Here is a 20,490-nt window from a genome sequence, read left to right as displayed (position 1 = left end):
GAAACAAGAAGAAAGAAGCTTTGACCTGAGGTTGATAGTCATTAGTGAAGAGCTTCCAAATCCAAGTTTTCAATATATATTCTCTCTGGATTTGCTTTTGATTTTTGATACTCTGCGTTGTTTTTGGGTGGTATTGGTAATTGGTAAGTCCAAAATGCTCATTTTCTTTCTTAGTTGGTGAATAAATTTATAACTTTAATCTTGTGCTTTCTCCATCACATCTCTCTTATGTTCCATTTATGGCTATTATGGACAACATTGTGTTTGTTCTATTTTGTTTTGAGTGTATTACATCAATGTTGGTGTGTATCATATTTTCATGTTTCTTATTTTACTCATTGATTGTTTAGTGAAATATGACACCGGAACATTGTTTCTCTTTGTGAGCATGTGTGAATTTAAGTAGTAATGCACAGATGAAAAGCTAACTGTGTGATTTTCTTTCAATGTTATCAGTGTGTGGCTGATGTATTGCTGTCTATATAAAATGTTATAATTCTGTTTTCGGCAAAGAGATTTTGGATTCTGACTTTTAATTTCTTCTATATTTTCTAGAGTAAACCAGTTTCTTTGGAGTTGATGGACCTCAAAATTAGATTTGCATTTCTTTTTTGTTGTTTTATCTTCTTGGATTTGATTTTTTTTTTTTTTCATTTATTTCTTTCCTAATTGTTTGGTGGCACATTTCTTAGTAGAATAGTGATTACATTTATCTATGGTGTACATTTATCTTGATGGTATTTCCATACTTTTAAATTCAATGGAAACATTTCTAGAAAGGGCAAAACTTAGGAACAGTACCTTAGGTGCTGTTCCTTAGGTTTCTCTCTTAAGATTCAGTCATGTGACTACTTAACTAAAAAATACACTTACATCCCGTGAGAAAAAATTTACATGGCAGAATCTTAAGAGGGGAGCCTAAGGAACAACACCTAAGTACTTTACCTAAGTCTTGCTCTTCCAAGATTATAGACTGCATGACATTATAGCTCACTATATCAATTTGGTGTGTTTGTATATGTATCAAAACATGTTTCAATAGTTGAATTAAGGGTTCCATTTAATGATCTTTTTCTTTAATAATTTGGAATCAAAGGATTAATAATTAACATTAATCATTCTCTCATGTATGCAATCAATAATTACAAATATTCTACATCTCTTTTTTATAGAGAAAAAGAAGATGCATAAATACAAAGATAAAGAATCTCTTACAAATTAACTATAAGGACCATTCGTGTCATTTATTACAAAATGGGCATCAATTATATTTTCCACATATATAGAATTGTCTAAAACGATATTACAAGAGGCTCATCTAACTTTTTGACTATGTACAATTTCCTGTCAATAATAACTTGGAACAAAGCTAAAATGCTACAAAAAAAAATACAATGATGAATATTATTTACATTAGCAGCTAGCATTTGTTGATTACAAGAATTAGTCCACCATGCACAATTGTCCCTTTACTATTTGCAAAAGGATCTATGACGCTTCTTGCAAACTTATCTTATCCTCTCTCCCCTCCCCCTCCTTTTCTTTTTCTTTTTCTTTTTTTTTTTTTTTTTTTTTTTTTTTTTTTTTTTTTTTTGAGAGTTTGAGTTTATGCTTTGTAAAATCTCTCGTTCGCTAAGACACTTTGTATGTTAGATTACACTTTGTATTTTAGATTGCACACATTGAGGTTGAGGATAAAGCTTCAAAGGATGGCAGGATTGGCATTAGGGAACTCAGGTTTTGAGCTGATAACTCTTTGTGATCTGCATCGTTATAATGCATGCCAATGCTGAATCAAGCCCTGAATCTTTTCTTTTCATTGATTTGGATGAAATTTATCATTAGACAACAAGGCCATTTGTATATGGGAGATGGATATAAAGGAAAAACATTATTTTCCAAATAAAAGATTCCTAAACATGTCCCTTGATACACAATCACAAAAATTATCATGAAGCTACTAAAAACAAGGAAATAAAATTATAAAACCTAAAACTCTAAAAATTTTAAAAAGAATAATAAAAGTCTTCCAATAATGACTATTGAGTTCACATCTCATCCAACGTGAAATTGTTTATTATACACATATAGATGCTCAGAGTAGAATTCCTTTGCAATATGATATTGATGCTCATAATAGAATCAACATTGAATGTATCAAAAAAAAAAAAAAAAATTCTTGATTAAGTGTTGAATACATAAGCAATGGGGAAAGACACCTAGAACACCATTTGGTGCAGTGGTGCCTTTTTCTTATTTTGAAGACTTGATAAATCATTAATTTTATTTTCCTTATTTCTTATCAAAGCTTATTTTACCTATAACTATCATTCATATAAATGATAAATTTTGACATTAATCTATAGATCTGGGTGTTCTTGTAAAACGGTAACAAGGTTGTGGCAAGTGGGGTTGCAAGGATAAGGGCAATCTATCTTTTGGAAGGGCCTTCGGTCATAATACCAGTCTCCAACAGCCTTTGCAATTGTCTGTAGAATTGTTTTTCATACAAAAAAATGGAATGAGTTACTCCACAGCGAAAAAGGGAAATCAACAATGAATGGTAAAAAAGAATATGAAGAAAAATGTGATAGTAAAATAATTGAAAAAATAATAGAAGAAGAAGAAATATTGAAGATAAAGTTGCTTCTTACTGTTTTAGCCAGCAATGGAGAATCATCAAATAACCATGTCTCCTGCAATTCGGTTTGGCAGTGGTCATAGCAAGAGTCGATAAATAGTCCCTTAGATGAAGAGTTGCCAGTGTTTTCCAATGCTTTTAAGAAGTCAAGCCTAAAACCTGAAAATAGACATCAAGATAATACGCCAAATTTCCAGAAGCCAGTTCTTATCATTACCAATCTTGTTCCTTGATATATAGCAATGGTATTCTATATACTTGAAGAACTCTATTCTTGAAGACAAGATGATGTTGTTGAAAATCTATGCTTGCCTCCTTGAAAAATTGTTCAAGGATAAGAAAGAGGCTTTAGGTATTCACCTTGCATGGTTTGAATTTGATCGTCCGAGCACTTCTTTATATTACGTCTGCAATTATGCCAGGTGCCATGAGGATCAACTATAGTTGGTACCAAAATGTTTTTAATCTGAAAGAAAACAATGAGTATAGTACAGCTCTTAGAGGAATGAAAGGGATTAATTTTGAAATGAAAGTAGATACTAAAAATAATAATTTCATTTATAGATATGTCTTACCATTTGTCATCAGTATGGGCAAAAAATTTGTGAAGTAGAATAATCACAAAAAAATAAAAAAGAAAGTAGACGTCAAATAATCACATGATGCTTTTCCATCATATTTTTCTTGAATTTATTTATTTATTAATTTTTTGTTTTTTCTATTCATTTGTCAGAGAAAGCTTCACAAAAGCTTTTTCCAAAAACAGAATATAAGGTTTGGAGGGGAAAAATATTGAATGAAACATCCCAGTTACCAAAAAAAAAAAGAGACAAATCCCAAAATACAGTCACATCAAGTGAGTGAAGGTGGTAAACCATTCTTCAAAGCACCAAGGCCTTGGCTCAGGTGGGGAAATGAGTGTGGTGGATTGGGGTTGGCCTTAGGTTCCAATTTCACTAAAAATCAGATTAACTTAAATTAGATTTTTAAAATGAAAACGAATTACCATTACATCAAGCAAAATGCCTCAGTCCAAAGGAAGATATTTGAAGTTGCTTCTCAAAGTTTAAACTATGTCAGTAATGTTGCTTAAGAAGTTATGATGTTATATATCGTCTAAGATGAAGGGACTTAGGGAGGCAATACCAATTTTATCCTTCTTTTAATTATTTATGGATGAGAAATGGAGTGGTCTCCATATATCAGAACCATCTCATGTTAAATGCAAATAAGTTCAAAAGCAAGTGAGATACCAATTCTTGAAGACATTCATACTTCTTAAACCAAGCTAGTGGCCAGTTTTCTATTTTTCAGTTTATACATTTATTTTACCTTCAAGGATAAGGAGCTATCCTATGTATATATTAAAAGGAAAGTTTAAAAGATTTCTTGCAAGCAGAGGATAGTAACACATCAAATTGAAAATAAATTCAAGAAATTGTAACTTTGTCATGGAATACAATGAGCTTACCTGCCATGAATCATAGGCTGCATTTACAAAAATTATTGGTGTTTTAATTTCATGTGCCACATTTTGGGGAAAGAAACACTACAAAACAATTGAGAAATGTTGGTAACGGTGAAGAGGAAATGGTGAACTGTGAAACTAATAATACCACAATAGACACACTTACCAACTCTGGTTTTATTTTTGAAGTGCATGATGAAGGCAAATTCTTTGCTGAACCCTACACACCGAAAGAAAGATTTACATTAAGAATCAGGTATTGCTTATTTCTTTTTTTGGTGGAGAATAGGTATTAATTTTTAAAATTGAATGAAAGCAATAGGTATTAATTTTTAAAATTGAATGAAAGCTTGAAAAAATGGATAAATTCTATTGTCTTGTTGGACATAAAAAAGAGACACTTGAATAAGTGAGCAACTAAAAAAACAACTGCAATATAAATTGCCAATTCATACAAGGGAGAGAGAGAGGTTTGAATAATACATGCGTTGCAACTACTTGACTGTAGAATTCTTCAATGTGTTGTGCTCCAGAAATATCTTTCCTGTTAGACAATGCTAGGTGCTAATTACATGAATGTGTAACTACTAACTACACCAACTCTAAAAACTGTTTATGATATGAAGTCAAGATAGAAGAACAAATATATGAGCTTACACATTGATGAAGTAACCAGCATCTGATAGGCATTTAACTGTAGCACCACTAGGTATGAGAGCTCGGAAGCTATCACAATGCAAAATAGAAGCCAATCCACCAGCAGAACAACCAGAAAGAAAAGCCTGACAAGTTATAGGCAGGGTGAGGATTACAGGAGGTGGAAAATCAACAAATGATAATAGGGATATACATATACCATACATTTTTTGCATCTTTCATTCCTTTTGATAATAGGTCCTCAATTACTGCAGGCCAAATTCTTGCTCCTCTGAAGTGAAGATTAGTAGCCTGATCAAATTATTATTAATTAAAACCCACCAAGAAAAAGGAAAAATACACTGGAATCAGGTCTTCCCCTGAAATTAAAAATTGAAATTCCAATTAACTTACTGGATCGACTGCTTCTACATCACCAGTAAATGATGCCCCATCACAGTATCTAATCTTAATTCTATTCCAGTTGTAGAAGTCTGGAAATTTTAGACATTTTATTAATTTCATTAAAAGGCAAAACTCAGGGGAACAGAGGTGACACAAGCTGAAAAAAGCATGAAAGATTAACTAAAACAATAAACAATTAAGTCATACCAGGATTATAATTTTGGACTCTACTCAGAATCCCAGTGAAAGCAACTGCCTTGTCCATATGCTTAGATGAACCTAAACGAGTTTCTGAACGATTAAGACAGAGGGTGACATTGTTGCACCAGCCACCTCCCTAAGAACCAGAACAAAAGTACCATATAGATAACTTCAAGATATTAGAAAATTAAGTTTATTCTTTTTTTTTTTTTTTTTTGCAACTTAATAATTTTACTAATTAAAGCTGTTAAAGCCTTCAAGAACTAGATTTGAAAGAAATTTTTAGCATTCATATGTCATAACATGTGATCAAAATTACAATATTTAGCTTCTTCTAATTCTTTTCATAAAAGCTGAAAAGTAATATTTATTGTTACCATTTGGCATTAGAAAAATTGCTTTAGTATTAATACCCATTTCTTTTCTTTTTCTTTTTCTTTTTTCCCTGTAGGCAATCTGTTCAAGTATTTATTATGGCATTGTTTCTTTAGTTGGTAAAGAAATGGCTAAACAGGATGTGACAAAAGGACAAACCTCAATGTGAACCAACCAATTGTTAATTCCTGCACCAAATCCCTTATCCCAGTGATAAGCTGGCGGACTTCCATCCAGACAAACTGCTCCATATGTATAATTTCAGAACATATTGAAACAAAGATTTGGAAGAATGCATTGTTTTTGAAAAGAAAAGAATATAGGTCCAATTTTGATCAGCTTGTCTTGCAAGAGATTTCTTACCAGCTCCTTTTGCCACCGCATCCTCAACAATAGTAATTGATACATTAGCACCTTCTGTTTTGAGCAGTACTAGTGCCCATACTAGAATATTCAACCATTGGACTAATCTTGTCCCAGCCATTCTGCGCATATCAAAATTGAGTGATCAAAATGCAGAAAATATTGAAGAAAACTAAGATAACACAGAGGAGAAAACAGATCAGATCATTGCTTTCAGAATTTTCAATTAAGTAAATTGATCAACAAGTAGCTTAATGACTTTGTCCCATACATAATTTCCAAATAGGTAATAGAATCAAAATCCCTGAGTAAATTGATAAACTAGTTTGATATGAAGCATTCATAAAAATAAAAATAAAATTTCTCAATTCCGTCCTCCTCCTTTTCTTTTGCTCAGAAATCATAAAATCTACAATATGATTATCAAGATAAATCAACTTTAACTCTAAAGATATGATATCATTAGTGAAAAATACTTGAGTTATTTGACAAAACCGAAACCCAATTGCATCAAAGCTGGGATGGATATGATAAGACTGGCTTATGAGCAAATATTTTATTACGCTTATATCAATTGAAATTCCCAAAATGTAAAAACCCAGATAGATACAAACATCTGATAAACAAATTACACATTAGAAAAATAAAATAAATAAAGAAAAAGAGGATAGGATAATATAGCACATCATTGATATCAATAGTAAAAATATAGATTGACATATGATTCTCATACCAAAGATCAAGACTTAGTCGTCCATATCAAAAACATGCAATTAGTCAATTACTGGTACCTGAATTTTGATCAAATACCCGCTATTGCCATCAACAGGAAAAAAAAAAAAAATAGATTGATACATGAGACATGCAATCAATTAGTCAATTGCATGACACATGCCTCTCACGTCAAATACATGCAATCAATGATATCTATCATATTTCATTATTTAGATTAAGAAATCAATTGCATCTATTAGTTAAATCCACTTGATGATTTTCTCTGACCAGAAGAAGGGTTTTTCAATCTAGTCGCAACCAACAAACATTGCTTACAAACACCATCATGATAACTTCCATCCATGTAGATATCCAAATTATACCGCCTCCCCATTAAACTGTACACACATATATAGCAACTTCATCACAAATGCAAAACGAAAAGCGGGAAAAATCCATTGTACCATATTGAGAGACCATTATTACTTACCCCAAAAAAAAAAAAAAGACCAGAATTGTGAACAAAACAAAGGTGGCTGCATAACCCAATGGACGTAAAAAAGAAAAGTAGATATAGAGTAAAAGAATCACCACATGTACCTGAACTAGAACTAGCAAAAAAAGTAGGAAATCTCAAGCGAGCTTTCTCTTTTTGTTGAAAGAATGTGAATAAAAAAAAAACCCAGTTTTGTAATCTAAATATAATCCCCTATATACTGCTCCCAGCAATGCAAAAACCAGTTTGTTATTGATGAAGAGAAAGGACTGAATTAGTAGGAGCTTCTAAATACAAGAAGAGAGAGAGCTCCTATTTACATAAACACAAACACACAAAATAGAAAAGAAAAGTGCTTTGTTTACGGGTAATTATAGGGTATTTTCAGAGTACCATAAATGCATACTCTCGGAGTATTCAATAATTTTCATTTGTTTACGGTTATATTTTAGGAGAAATTATTATTTACACCGGGAGGATTGCTGATGTGGTCCTCCCTGACCAATGAGATGATGTCATCTATGCAAATATACGTGTGAGCTTCTTAATCAGCATAAGGAAATAAAAATAAAAATTATCAGATGATGTCACATTTGCATAAATAACAGTATTTTTTTGATTGGGAGGTCAGAAGGACCACGTCAATAGTCCTCCTAGTGGACCTAATATATTTCAGTTGGACATGATAAGAGTGTAATTAATAGTAATCAGATAACTGAAGAACCGACACTCATTCATATGGACCACAAAACACTCAAAACAAAACAAAACAAAAATATTTATGTTTTTTCGGTCTTTAAGTGTGCTTGTCTCAAGCTTGTGGGTCCACTGGACCAGCTTCTCAACAAATTGTAGAGAGAGAGAGAGAGAGAGATGTGTGTGCGTTTGACAACCTATTAAAAGCTAGTTTTTAACTATATTAAGTTATTCTGCGAGTCTCATACTATTTTTATTATTTCCGTTTTATTTTAAATAATATAAATTTTAGTTTTTTGAAAAAAGGAAATGTCACGTGACAAGCTATGACTAGGTTTTAGCTTTTTATCTTATCTATACTATTATTTAAGGTGCTTTCTTGTTTGGGATGGACTTTTTTCATGGTTCAAAAATTCCCTTGCACTCTAAAGTTAGCATGCTCTATCTCTATTTAGATATATCTTACACAAGTATCTTTTTCCTAAAAATTAACGCACACCATCTATCTCACACATTAGTTTCCTTGCACAGGGCTTTTGGATTGCCTCAACTTTTTGCCAACTTTATCACCATCTCCAATTTTAAAAAGGTTTGTTTCCTTTGATATTGTTAAATTATTATTATGTTAGTTTGTGTATTTTTGTTTTGATATTTTTTTTTTTTTACTAATCTAATGCTTTTTTTTTTTTTAATCTCTTCTTATTTATCTCTTTCTCAAGTCTCTTTCTATAATTCCTTTGTTATCCACAATTTTTCATCATCATCTTTCTTTACAAAGAGGTGTGTTTCCTTTTATAAAAAATAATAATAATAGAAGAGCATGTGCTTAGAGGCTAGTATTATATAAATAAGATACTAGTGACAAAAATAACTAATTCCCAAACGGACACCAAGAATCTTATCATGTTATGCGTTCTCTCCTAAATGAGTGGAGCAAGACTAGAGCTTGAATGGTAAAGAAAAGATAGTGAGTCTCTATTAAAATAATAGACATCTAGTCTCAACCTGTCATATGAATGGTGGCAAAAATAGTGGTCCTAGAATAACTCGAAACTCATAACCCTTTTTTTTTTTTTTTTACAAAATAGAGTAACATCAATTTTTATATGAATTTACTATTGAAGTCAATTATGTTATGCGTCGATAAGAATAAATTAAGAACTCACTGAAAAATGAGTTTAGATTTGCTTATTTCTTGTAGGGTTTGATTAACAAGTGTCAATGATTAAGATTGAGTTTTTTTTTATTGCAATCAATTAATATTTCTAGAGAGCTACATAACATTCAGTGAAAATAGTATTTATTTATTAGTTTTTGTTACTTTCTAATGCAATGAGACTCATTTGATTATGAGTTAATCACGCCTCGCTGAAATGAACTTGAATATAATCATCTTGATAATATCTTTAAACCAAAAAAAAAAACCGATAACAAACCAATTTGATCTAAAATATGGGGGAAAAAATAGTAAGCCTAACAATAAAAGTATAAATTTGTTCATCTAATATAAAAGTTTATTGTATTTAGATCTCACTTGGAGTTTACTTAACAACAATAATTCATATGTTGATTGTATTTAAAAACAACAAATGATTTCCAAGATTTAATATTAGCAACAATAATTAGGATCTTCATCGTATTAATAAACAATATACAATAAACTTATAGTTTATCTTATATGAAAAACACTATATTCATAATACGCTCACAACAAAGCCTAAATGACATATTGCTACTTGCTGTTATTGATTGGGAAATAAAATAATTTCAATATTGAGTTTAAATTAAAACTAATAACTTATAACCTAACATTGGAAAAAATGCCTAAACACCCCCATCCCCCCCTAAACTTTCATTTTAGCAAATTTAGTTCCAGAACTTTACACATGTGCCAAATTAGTACTTCATTATGTGAGACAGTCATGAAGATAAAAAAAATCAGTTGAAACAAGTGGAGAGAAGAGAGATAAACCTGCATTCAGTTGAGAGGGAGAGAGGATCTCCTCAGTTTTTCTTTTTTTGTTTTTTCAAGTCATATACTCAACCTCTGATACAAAACCTTCCTTCTCACACTTCTTCAATAACACCTTTTAAATAGGCTTAACACCTTCTACTCCTAGTTGCTAATAGAGTGACCAACTGACCATGAACCCCTTGAACGACGATTTTTGTGTAGAAAATTGAACCCACAAACTGCAACGGGACAAAGAAATTCAGATACTTTGAGATTAAAAAAAGGCGAGATCAGTGGCAAGATTGAGGGATGGTGCGGTTGGATTGAGAGGGATCCTCTCTTTCTCTCTCTCCTAGGTCTCTTTCTATCTCTAAACTGAACGCAGGCTTCTCTCTCCTTTCCACTGGTTTCAGATAATGTTTATATATGTTCATGCGTGTCTCACGGGACTAGTCCGTTAGTTTTTAATGCCAAACTAACTGAAGTACTAATTTGGCACAGTGCAAAGTTAAAAGTAGTAAATTGGTTAAAACAAAAGTTCAGGGTGTAATCCCTCATATCATCCTTTTTATCACATATTATACAGTGGCCACTCAGTCACAGTGAATGGTCCTTTGATGAGTTTCAAGCTGAACAGCTTATAGGTTCTCCATCAAATCAGAAGAAGAATCCTTCACAAAATCCAGGCAGTGGCTCTTCTACCTTTCTAGCCAACAGCAGACCAACTTGTCAGAGTTGTGGTAAGCAAGGATATCGAGCTCTTGATTGTTTTCACATAATGGATTTTGCTTATTAAGGACGACACCCACCAGCTCAATTGGTAGCTATGGCTGCCGAATTCAAGTCAGATGAAGATTAAACTTGGTTTGCTGATAGTGGAGCAAAAAAATCATATCACTGCTGATATGAATAACTTGGAACTAAGTGTACCATACCTCGGTGATGAGATTACTGCAAGAAATGGCTCATGTTTGTGCATTACACACACTAGATCTTCCACTCTGAAGTCTTTTAATTCAAATTACATGATAAATACAATTTGCAAAGTCTATCACTAACAAACTCATCTTTATGATGCATCACATATCTTGTCCTCATACTCCTCAGTAAAATGGCCTAGCTGAGAGGAAACACAGACATTTGGTGGAAACAGGGTTGTCTTTAGTTGCTCAATCTCATCTACCAAAAACATTTTGGGTTGAAACTTTCAATACAGCCATTTATCTTATTAATAGATTACCCACAACAGTCTTGGATAATCAGTCACCATTTCAAGTGCTCCTTAATTTAACACCTGATTACTTTTGGTTGTGCTTGCTCTCCTTGTCTTATAACAATCCACAAACTGCTTTTTCATTCCAAAAGGTGCATATTCTTGTGGTATTGTGCTAATCACAGAGGATATAGGTGTCTTGATCCAAGTACCAATAGAGTCTACTTGATTTGACATGCGGTCTTTGATGAACTTCAATTTCCTGACTGAAGGGAGAGTCTCAACTTACTTAAGTCTGCTGCAACAGATTCTGACCAAGTGAGACAGAATCCCTGCAACTCCAACTCCACAAATCAGGTAATAACCTCTTTTCCTTAAACTACAATTTCACAACCTGTCGTTACCTTGCCTGATTCACATATAGCAGCACCTAAGACCCGTCGACCATATTCTTATTCAACACCAGTTGTAACAGCCCTACAACCCCTCTTGAATCATCAAATCAACCCACAACAGATACCACCCTATCATCAAACTCCTCATTGGACTCGTCTTCTGCACCTCACAATGATCACCCTATGGTTACTTAGTAAATCTGGTATTCATTGCCCAAAGACCTTTCCAGACTATCAGGTTTATTATTCCACTAAACATCCCATTGTGTGCATTGCATACTCTTGCAACAACTACTAAACCCTCTTCTTACACTCAAGCTGTCAAGTTTAAGGAATGGCAAAAGGGAATGCAGGATGAATTTCCTGCATTGCATGCTAATGATAGTTGGAGCCTATGTCCAAGACCAGCCAACAAGAATGTAATCCGCAACAAATGGGTTTATAAAGTGAAGCAAGCTCTATTGAGAGGTTCAAGGCCCGATTGGTGGCTAAGGGATTCCAACAACAAGATGGTTTGTTTGGAATACAAAGAGACTTTCAGTCCTGTTATCAAACCAGCAACCATTAGAGTAGTACTTGCAATTCATTTTAATTGGCCTCTATGTCTCAAATGCCTTCCTACATGGGACTTTGGAAGAAGAGGTTTATATGGAGCAACCCACCGGTTTGTTGATTCAACTTCTCCAAATTATATGTGCAAATTGAAGAACCATCAACGGTCTCAAGCAAGCACCACGTACTTGGTTTAATTGACTTACACAATTATCTTACTCAGTCTTGACTTCACTGAATCTTATGTTAATTATTCTTTATTTACTTCTGGTAAATCGGGTATGAAGATTTTCATTCTAATTTATGATTCAGTTTATTATTCTTTATTTACTTATGATAAATCAGGTATGAAGATTTTCATTCTAATTTACATAGCCGATATCATAGTCACTGAAACTAGTCTACCATTCATTCTTCATCTGATAAACTGCCTGAAAGGTGACTTTAGTCTGAAGGATTTAGGACCTCTGCATTATCTTTTAAAAATCAAGGTTGATCGTAATGCATCCAATTTATACCTTTCTCAAACTAAATATATTGTTGATGTACTACATCGTTGCAAGATGACTGGAGCTAAACCCAGTGCTACATATTTTTTTGATAAACACCCAGTGCTACATATAGATGCTCAGAGTAGAATTCTTTTACCATATGATATAGATGCTCATAATAGAATTCTTATACAACATGATATAAATGCTCATAATAGAATCAACACTGAATGTGTTGATTTCTTTTCTTTTTTATCTTGAGTAAATATTGAATACACAAACAATAGGAAAAGACACCCAGCACACAATTTGGTGCAGTGGTGCCTTCTGCTTATTTCAAAGTCTTGATAAATCATTAATTTTCTTTTCATTTTTTCTTATTCAAGCTCATTTTACCTATAACTATCATTCATAGAAATGATAAATTTTGACATAAATCTATAGTTCTGGATGTTCATGTGGATCGAAAATACGGTTGTGGCAAGTGGGGTTGCAAGGGTAAGGGCAATCTATCTTTTGGAAGGGACTTCGGTCATAATACCAGTCTCCAACTGCCTTTGAAATTGTCTGCAGAATATTTTTTCATACAAATAATGGAATGAGTTTCTCCACGGCGAAAAAAAGAAAAGGAAAGGAAATCAACAATGAAAGGTAAAAAATAAGATGAAGAAGAATGTGATAGTAAAATAATGGACAACAACAAAGGAAGAAAGGGAAAAAGCTGCTCCTTACCGTTTTACCCAGCACTGGAGAATCATCCCTTAACCATGTCTCCTGCATTTCGGTTTGGCAGTGGGCATAACAAGAGTCAATAAATAGTCCCTTAGATGAAGAGGTGCCAGCTTTACTCAATGCACTTAAGAATTGCAGCCTAAAATCTGAAAATAAACATCATAATAATAAGTATCCAGAAGCCAGTTATTATCATTACCAATCCTGTTCCTCGATATATAGCAATGGTATTCTATATGCTTGAAGAACTCTATGCTTGCCTCCTTGAAGAATTGTTTTAAGGATAAGAAAGAGGCTTTTGTTATTCACCTTGCATGGTTTTAATTTGATTGGGTGAGCATTTCTTTACATTAAGTTTGCAGTCATGCCAGGTGCCATGGGGATCAGCTACGCCTGGTGCCAAAATGTTTTTTATCTGAAAGAATACAATGAATTCAGGTCTTAAAAGGAATGAAAGGGAGAAATTTTTCTCTGAAAGTAAACGCTAAAAGTAATAATTTCATTTATAGATATGTGTGTTACCATTTGTCATCAGTATTTAATAATGCATGCAATTATTTTTCGTTAATATGAAAATAATTGGGCAAAAAAATTGTGAAGTAGGATAATCACCAGAGAAAGAAAGTAGACATCCAATAATCACATGATGCTTTTCCATCATATTGTTCTCGAGGTTTTTTTTTTTTTTTTTTTCATTATCAGAGAATGCTTCTCAAAATCTTTTTCCAGAAGCAGAATATAAGTTTTAGAGGGAAAAAATACAAAATGGGTACATCCCACTAAGAGAAAAACAGATAAATCCTAAAACACACAGTCTCATCAGGTGAGTGAAGGAGGATTTGGGGCTGGCCTTGGGTTCCAATTTCACTAAAAATGAGATAACTTCAATATATATTATTTTAAAAGAAAATGAATTACATTACATCAACCATAAGGCCGGAGTTCAAAAGATGACATTTGAAATTGCTTCTCAAAGTTTAAATAATGTCAATAATGTTGCTTAAGAAGTTATAATGCACATAAGTTCAACAGCAAGTGAGATACCAATTCTAGAAGAAATTCATACTTCTTAAACCAAGCTAGTGGCCACTTATCTAATTTTCAGTTCATACATTTATTTTACCTTCAAGGCCATGGAACTATCATGCGTATATATTTGAAGGAAAGTGTTAAAAGGAATTCTCACAATAGACTAGAAGCAGAGGAACAATGGTACATGTAAATATCTAATACATCTAATTAAAAAGAACTTCAAGAAATAGTAATCTTTGTCATGGACTACAATGAGCTTACCTGCCATGAATCATAGGCTGCATTTACGAAAAAGATTGGTGTTTGAATATGCTCTGCCATATTTTGGGGAAAGAAACACTACAATATAATTGAGAAATGTTGGAAACATTGAAAAGCAAATGGTGAAGTGTGAAACTAATACCACAATAGACGCACTTACCAACCCTGGTCTCATTTTTGAAGTGCATGATGAAGGCAAATTCTTTGCTGAACCCTAGACTCCAAAAGAAAGATTTACATTGAGAATCAGGTATTGATTTTGTTTTTTTGGTGTAGAACAGGTATTAATCTTTAAAATAGAATGAAAGCTTGACAAAATGGAGGAGCTCTCCTTTCCTCGAAAGAGAGAATGGATAAATTCTATTGTCTTGCTAGATATAAAAAAGAGACTTGAATAAGTGAGGAACTGGGAAAATAAATAATAAATTTCCAAATCATAGCAGTATAGGTGCAAAAACCATCAAATTGCAAAACAAAAGTTCCTCATCCAGGGGGGGGGGGGAGAGAGAGAGGTATGAATACATGTGTTGCAACCACTTGACTGTAGAATTCTTGAATGTGTTGTGCTCCAGAAACATCATTCCTGTTAGACAACGTTCGGGGAAATTTACATGAATGTGTAACAACACCAACTCTCAAACTGATTAGGTTATGAAGTAAAAGTAGAAGAACAAATATATGAGCTTACACATTGATGAAGTAACCAGCATCTGCTAGGCATTTAACTTTAGCACCAACAGGTACAAGAGATCGGAAGCTATCACAATGCAAAATAGAAGTCAATCCACCAGCCGAACAACCAGAGAGAATAGCCTGTAGTCAAGTCCTAACAAGTTATAGGGTGAGGATTACAGGTGGGGAAAAATCAACAAATGATTATAGGGATTGACTATACATTTTTTGCATCTTTCATTCCTTTTGATAATAGGTCCTCAATTACAGCACGCCAAACCCTTGCTCCTCTGAAGTGAAGATTATTAGCCTGATCAAATTATTATTTAATTAAAACCCAACAAGAAAAGGAAAAATAAACAAAAAAATACACTAGAATCAGGTTCTCATCTGAAGTTAAAAATTGAAATTCCAAATGAATTTCAAATAACTTACTGGATTGATTGCAGCTACATCACCGGTAAATGATGCCCCATCACAGTATCTAACCTTAATTCTATTCCAATTGTAGAAGTCTGGATATTTGAAACAGATTCCATTAATGAATTCAGAGAACAAGGTTAACAAAAGCTTTAAAAAAATTAGCTAAATCAATAAACAATTAAGTCATACCAGGATTAAACTTTTGGAATCTACTCAGAATCCCAGAGAAGGCAATTTCCTTGTCCATAAGCTTAGATGAACCTAAACGAGTCTTTGTACGGGAACGGCAAGTGGTCACATTGTTGCACCATCCACCTCCCTAAGAACCGGAAAAAAAGTAACATATAAATAACATAGAGATATTAGAAATTTAAGATTGACCCAAATATTTTATAACTTAAGAATTTAACTAAAAAAAACTGTTAAAGCCTTCAAGAAGTAGATTCGAATGAAAATTTTTGCATTCAAGTCAAATGTCATAACATGTTAGGATAATTACAATATTCAGCTTTTTCTATTAGTTTTATTTAGAATAAATCAATAAAAGCAGATGAATTGGCATTATTGCACTGTTGGAGAAAAATTGCTTCAGTATTAGCAATTTTACCCTTTTCTTTTTTCTGTAAGCAATCCGTTCAAGCATTAATTATTCCATTGTTTCTTTAGTTGGTAAAGAAATTGCTAAACACTAGACAGGATATGACAAAAAGACAAACCTCAAAGTGAACCAACCAATTGTTAATTCCTGCACCAAATCCCTTATCCCAGTGATAAGCTGGAGGACTTCCATCCAGACAAACTGCTCCATATGTCAAATTTCAGAACAGAATGAAAAGAAGATTTGAAAGAATTTATTGTTTATGAAAGGAAAAGGATTTATTCAGTTTATTTTGCAAGAGGTTTCTTACCAGCTCCTTTTGCCACTGCACCCTGGACAAAAGTAATTCCTACATCAACACCTTCTGTTTTGAGCATTACAAGTGCAAATACTAGAAGATTCAACCATTGGATAAATCTTGTCCCAGCCATTCTGTGCATATCAAAATTTATTGTTCAAAATACAGAAAATTTTGAAGAAAACTAAGATAACGCAGAGGAGAAAACAGATCAGGTCATTGCTTTCAGAATTTTCTGTAAGTACAAGTAAATTGATCGACAAGTAGCTCAATGAAAGAAGAAAAAAATTCATTCCATACATAATTTCCAAATAGATAATAGAATCATAATCCTGAGTAAATTGATAAACTAGTTTGATATGAAGGCATCAAAAGAAAATTTATCAATTCCATCTTCCACTTCTTTTGCTTGGAAATCATAAAATCTATAATATGATTACCAATGCACTCTATAGACATGATTTCATTAGTGTAAAATACTTACTTGAGTTATTCGACAAAACCAAAACCCAATTAAATCAAATCTTTCATGAAAAAATCCTTTAAAGGTGCTACTTATATATATATATATATATATATATATATCATCATGGGGTAACAAAATAGTAGCCTGACAAAGTTGGGATGGATAGGATAAGATTGGCTTATGAACAAATACTTTAACTCAATTACATCAGTGGTATATCCAGAAATGTAAAAACCCAGATAGGTACAAAAAACTGATAAATTATTTACACATAAAAAAATAAATGAAGAAGGGAAAAGAAAAAGTAACAAAGGATTGAATAAAATAGCACATCATTGCTATTAATAATGAAAATATAGATTGACATATGACACATGCTTCTCAGACCAATGATAGAAACTTAGTTGTCCATAATCAACAAATACATACAGTTACTGATATCTGATTTATAATCAAATACGCGTCGTTACTATCAATAATGAAAAAGAAATAGATTGACAAATAACACCAGCTTCTCAGACCAAAGATAGGAAAACAAACTTAATCCATATCATATACATGCAGTGATATCTATCATATTTCATTATTAAGATTGAGAAATCAATTCCATCCATTAGTTAAATCCATTTGGTGAAATAATTGATGGAATTGATTACAAACATCACAATCATTACTTCCACCCATGGAAATATCCCAAACAAACATATTTCCATAAATTATTAAAAAAAAAAAAAAACACTCTCACCACCCACATACACAAATTAATACAATAAGCAGTAAACTACCACCCCATTAAAGTGTACACATTTATACAGCAACTTCTTCGTCACAAACGAAAACGAAAAGAAGAAAAAATCCATTGCACCATATTGAAAGACCATTATTATTACTTACAAACAGAAAAAAAGAATCCAAATTTGTGAACAGAATAAAGGTGGCTGGCTTGTCAAAAAGAGGAGAAAAGAGAAAAGTAGATATAGAGTAAAAGAATCACCACATGTACCTGTACTAGAACTAGCAAAAAAAGGAGGGAATCTCAAGCAAACTTGTTTTGAAAGAATGTATAAAAAAAAAGAGCCCAGTTTAGTAAATCTAAATATAATATTCTGTATAGAGCTCCCAACAATGCAAAAACCAGTTTGTATAAGTAGGAGCTTCTACAAAGACAGAGAGAGAGAAGAATGTACATATATAAAAAGAACCCAGTTTAGTAAATCTAAATATAATACCCTGTATAGAGCTGAGAGCTCCCAACAATGCAAAAACCAGTTTTTATAAGTGGGAGCTTCCACATTGAGAGAGAGAGAGAGATAGTAGTGCTTATTTATATGAACACAAACACAAGGAAGAAATAAGGGAAGTTTTTTTTTTTTTTTTTTAATTAAAAAAGAATATTACGAGTCCGTTTGTTTAGAGTGATGTGAAATACGTCTTCTGCTGTTTATTACTTGTTTGGTAAGGCATTTTTAATAATGTTATTTAAGTTTTGTAGAAATAAAAAAATGTATGAAAATATGTATTATAATATTTAAACAACAGTCTTTATTATTTAAGCACTATCATTAAGTAAGATCTTAAACATTAGAAAGGGTTTAACTTCTGTCCAAAGGCCAATAACTACTGTACTGTTAGGATATGTACACTTATTCCATCTTCAACATTTATTTGCAATCTAATATGTTCAGTGATACAGGTTACTGGATTGAAGTCGAATCCAAAAACTGTTCTTTAAAACCTCTTTCCTGACGCCCCATGTTTCAGTTGGAAATGGAAAGAGTGTAGGGTAGACTGTAGACTGTGTAGTAGTCGGCAGAGCACCCAAGAACCGACACTCATTTTCTTCGGACCACAAAACGCTTAAAAACAAAACATCTAATATTGTCGCGGCTTTGTGGGTCCACCGCGACCAGCATCTCTGACTCATGAACTAGCACATTGTCAATTGACAGTGAGAGAGAGGTTCTGACTTCTGAGCTCAACAATGAATATGAATCTTATCGTTTTACGCGTTCTCACCTAAATGAATGAGTGGGGCAAAGCTAGAGCCATGAGATTAGATCAATAATTCTATAACAAAAATGATAGTGAGATTTACTAAAGCCACAACTTTTGTTACTCCTATAATTTTGACCCAAAAAAAAAAAAAACTTTTGTTATAATTAAAATCATTGTTATAATTAAAATCATTACATCACGCTTTTTTCAAAATTTTCAATTATTAAAATTTAATAAATTTAATTATTTAATTACATATTTTTAACAGTGATTTAGGTAATTGTGACAAAAATTGTGGTTTAATTTGTAATATTAGATCTATTTATTTTATAAAGAATCCAGCTAATGAATGGCCGATAATATTTGTTAATAAATTATTTTAAAAAAACTTTCAAAAAAATTAATTTCTTTTTCTTTTTCCTTAAAAAATTTCTAAAAATATTTTCGAAACTAATACCTTTAGAGTATTCATTAACATAAATTTTCTATTAAAATGTTAGATTCATGTAAAAGTGATAAACAATTAATTACAGCACATCAAAATTGTGGCACAAAAGTTGTGGTCCAAGAATAAGAGTTCGTTTATATAAGCTATTAGAAAACTGTATTTTCAGTTTAAAATGAGTGTTTAAAAAAAAAAAAATGTTGTGGTTGCAAAAAAGAGTTTTAGATATTAAAAACGTTTTTTTAATCTCTCAAAACATCTAACCAAACAAACCCTAGCTCCTTCAAGACCACAACTGTTTATATATATTGACAAGAAATTTGTTATGTATCAACTACAATCAATTCAAAACTCACTAAGAAATGAGTTTTAATTTTGCTTATTTCAAGTTTAGTTAAAGAGACTCAAAATGCATCCGTTAAGATTAAGTTTTTTATTGTAATTGATTTTTTTTTTTTTAAAGAGTTTCATAACATTCAATTTAAGGGGTAATTATTTATTTGTTTTTATTACTTGTTTGATATATTCCTTAATCAATGCATTCATGCACCAGTTAACGAAGCTTTTTTTATTTTAATTATACTATTTTCAATTTTGAGTATTGATTTTTCATGAATTCTACCATCACAATCAATTTTATTAATTGTTTTTTTACAATTTATTAAAATGACAAAATATGATTTGCAATACATTGTTTATTTTTACACTATCTCATTGACGTTATTTTGACCGCATATCTACCATAAACTTTACTCATCAACTTTTGTGATATTGGTTATGAAATTAGTGATCCATTTTTATAAGAGTAGTGATAGGATCACAAATTATTTCATAAATTTTTTATTACAATTTTGATAAGGTAGAGTGTGAGTGGTTAACCATCACTTTCATATAGACTTATAATTTTTTCTTTGTTAACCACATTTTGCCACCTCACAATTGTAACAAGAAGCTGTCAAAATTTTCAT

General features: G+C 32.1%; 2 protein-coding genes across 4 annotated transcripts; both read right to left on the bottom strand.

Annotated features, from left to right (window-relative positions):
- Nucleotides 1-2,025: 2,025 nt before the first annotated feature.
- On the bottom strand, nucleotides 2,026-11,144 carry LOC115972213 (pectin acetylesterase 8-like). Of its 2 annotated transcripts, none has more exons than XM_031092420.1 (13): nucleotides 9,968-11,144; nucleotides 6,090-6,211; nucleotides 5,886-5,968; nucleotides 5,358-5,487; nucleotides 5,160-5,239; nucleotides 4,971-5,057; nucleotides 4,767-4,891; nucleotides 4,593-4,653; nucleotides 4,276-4,329; nucleotides 4,113-4,190; nucleotides 3,002-3,107; nucleotides 2,655-2,800; nucleotides 2,026-2,489 (listed from the first exon to the last, which is right to left on the bottom strand). In XM_031092420.1, the coding sequence occupies exons 2-13, from the start codon at nucleotides 6,208-6,210 to the stop codon at nucleotides 2,361-2,363; spliced, it is 1,200 nt and encodes a 399-aa protein (XP_030948280.1). In that variant the 5' UTR covers nucleotide 6,211; nucleotides 9,968-11,144; the 3' UTR covers nucleotides 2,026-2,360. The 2 variants fall into 2 exon arrangements, with proteins under 2 accessions (XP_030948280.1, XP_030948281.1); XM_031092421.1 differs by lacking the exon at nucleotides 9,968-11,144 and adding an exon at nucleotides 7,404-7,654.
- A 1,593-nt stretch (nucleotides 11,145-12,737) lies between these two features.
- On the bottom strand, nucleotides 12,738-18,432 carry LOC115972211 (pectin acetylesterase 8-like). Of its 2 annotated transcripts, none has more exons than XM_031092418.1 (13): nucleotides 18,312-18,432; nucleotides 16,629-16,750; nucleotides 16,437-16,519; nucleotides 15,910-16,039; nucleotides 15,733-15,812; nucleotides 15,521-15,607; nucleotides 15,314-15,438; nucleotides 15,148-15,208; nucleotides 14,786-14,839; nucleotides 14,626-14,703; nucleotides 13,642-13,747; nucleotides 13,333-13,478; nucleotides 12,738-13,167 (listed from the first exon to the last, which is right to left on the bottom strand). In XM_031092418.1, the coding sequence occupies exons 1-13, from the start codon at nucleotides 18,374-18,376 to the stop codon at nucleotides 13,039-13,041; spliced, it is 1,266 nt and encodes a 421-aa protein (XP_030948278.1). In that variant the 5' UTR covers nucleotides 18,377-18,432; the 3' UTR covers nucleotides 12,738-13,038. The 2 variants fall into 2 exon arrangements, with proteins under 2 accessions (XP_030948278.1, XP_030948279.1); XM_031092419.1 differs by having other exon boundaries at nucleotides 18,086-18,375.
- Nucleotides 18,433-20,490: the final 2,058 nt, after the last annotated feature.

This window comes from Quercus lobata, chromosome 12, assembly GCF_001633185.2.
Source record: "Quercus lobata isolate SW786 chromosome 12, ValleyOak3.0 Primary Assembly, whole genome shotgun sequence".
NCBI lineage: Eukaryota > Viridiplantae > Streptophyta > Magnoliopsida > Fagales > Fagaceae > Quercus > Quercus lobata.
Note: the sequence above shows the minus strand (reverse complement) of the source record. Positions and strands in the feature narration are given on the sequence as shown.

Bases quoted from the DNA above. Each gene is read 5' to 3' on its own strand.
- LOC115972213 (XM_031092420.1), bottom strand. From the start codon at position 6,210: ATGGCTGGGACAAGATTAGTCCAATGGTTGAATATTCTAGTATGGGCA. The intron at 4,191-4,275 runs GTAAGTGTGTCT...ATTGTTTTGTAG, and splicing joins CAAAAATAAAACCAGAGTTG to TGTTTCTTTCCCCAAAATGT. The intron at 3,108-4,112 runs GTAAGCTCATTG...GTTTTCTTTCAG, and splicing joins CAGCCTATGATTCATGGCAG to ATTAAAAACATTTTGGTACC.
- LOC115972211 (XM_031092418.1), bottom strand. From the start codon at position 18,376: ATGTGGAAGCTCCCACTTATAAAAACTGGTTTTTGCATTGTTGGGAGC. The intron at 14,704-14,785 runs GTAAGTGCGTCT...ATTATATTGTAG, and splicing joins CAAAAATGAGACCAGGGTTG to TGTTTCTTTCCCCAAAATAT. The intron at 13,748-14,625 runs GTAAGCTCATTG...GTATTCTTTCAG, and splicing joins CAGCCTATGATTCATGGCAG to ATAAAAAACATTTTGGCACC.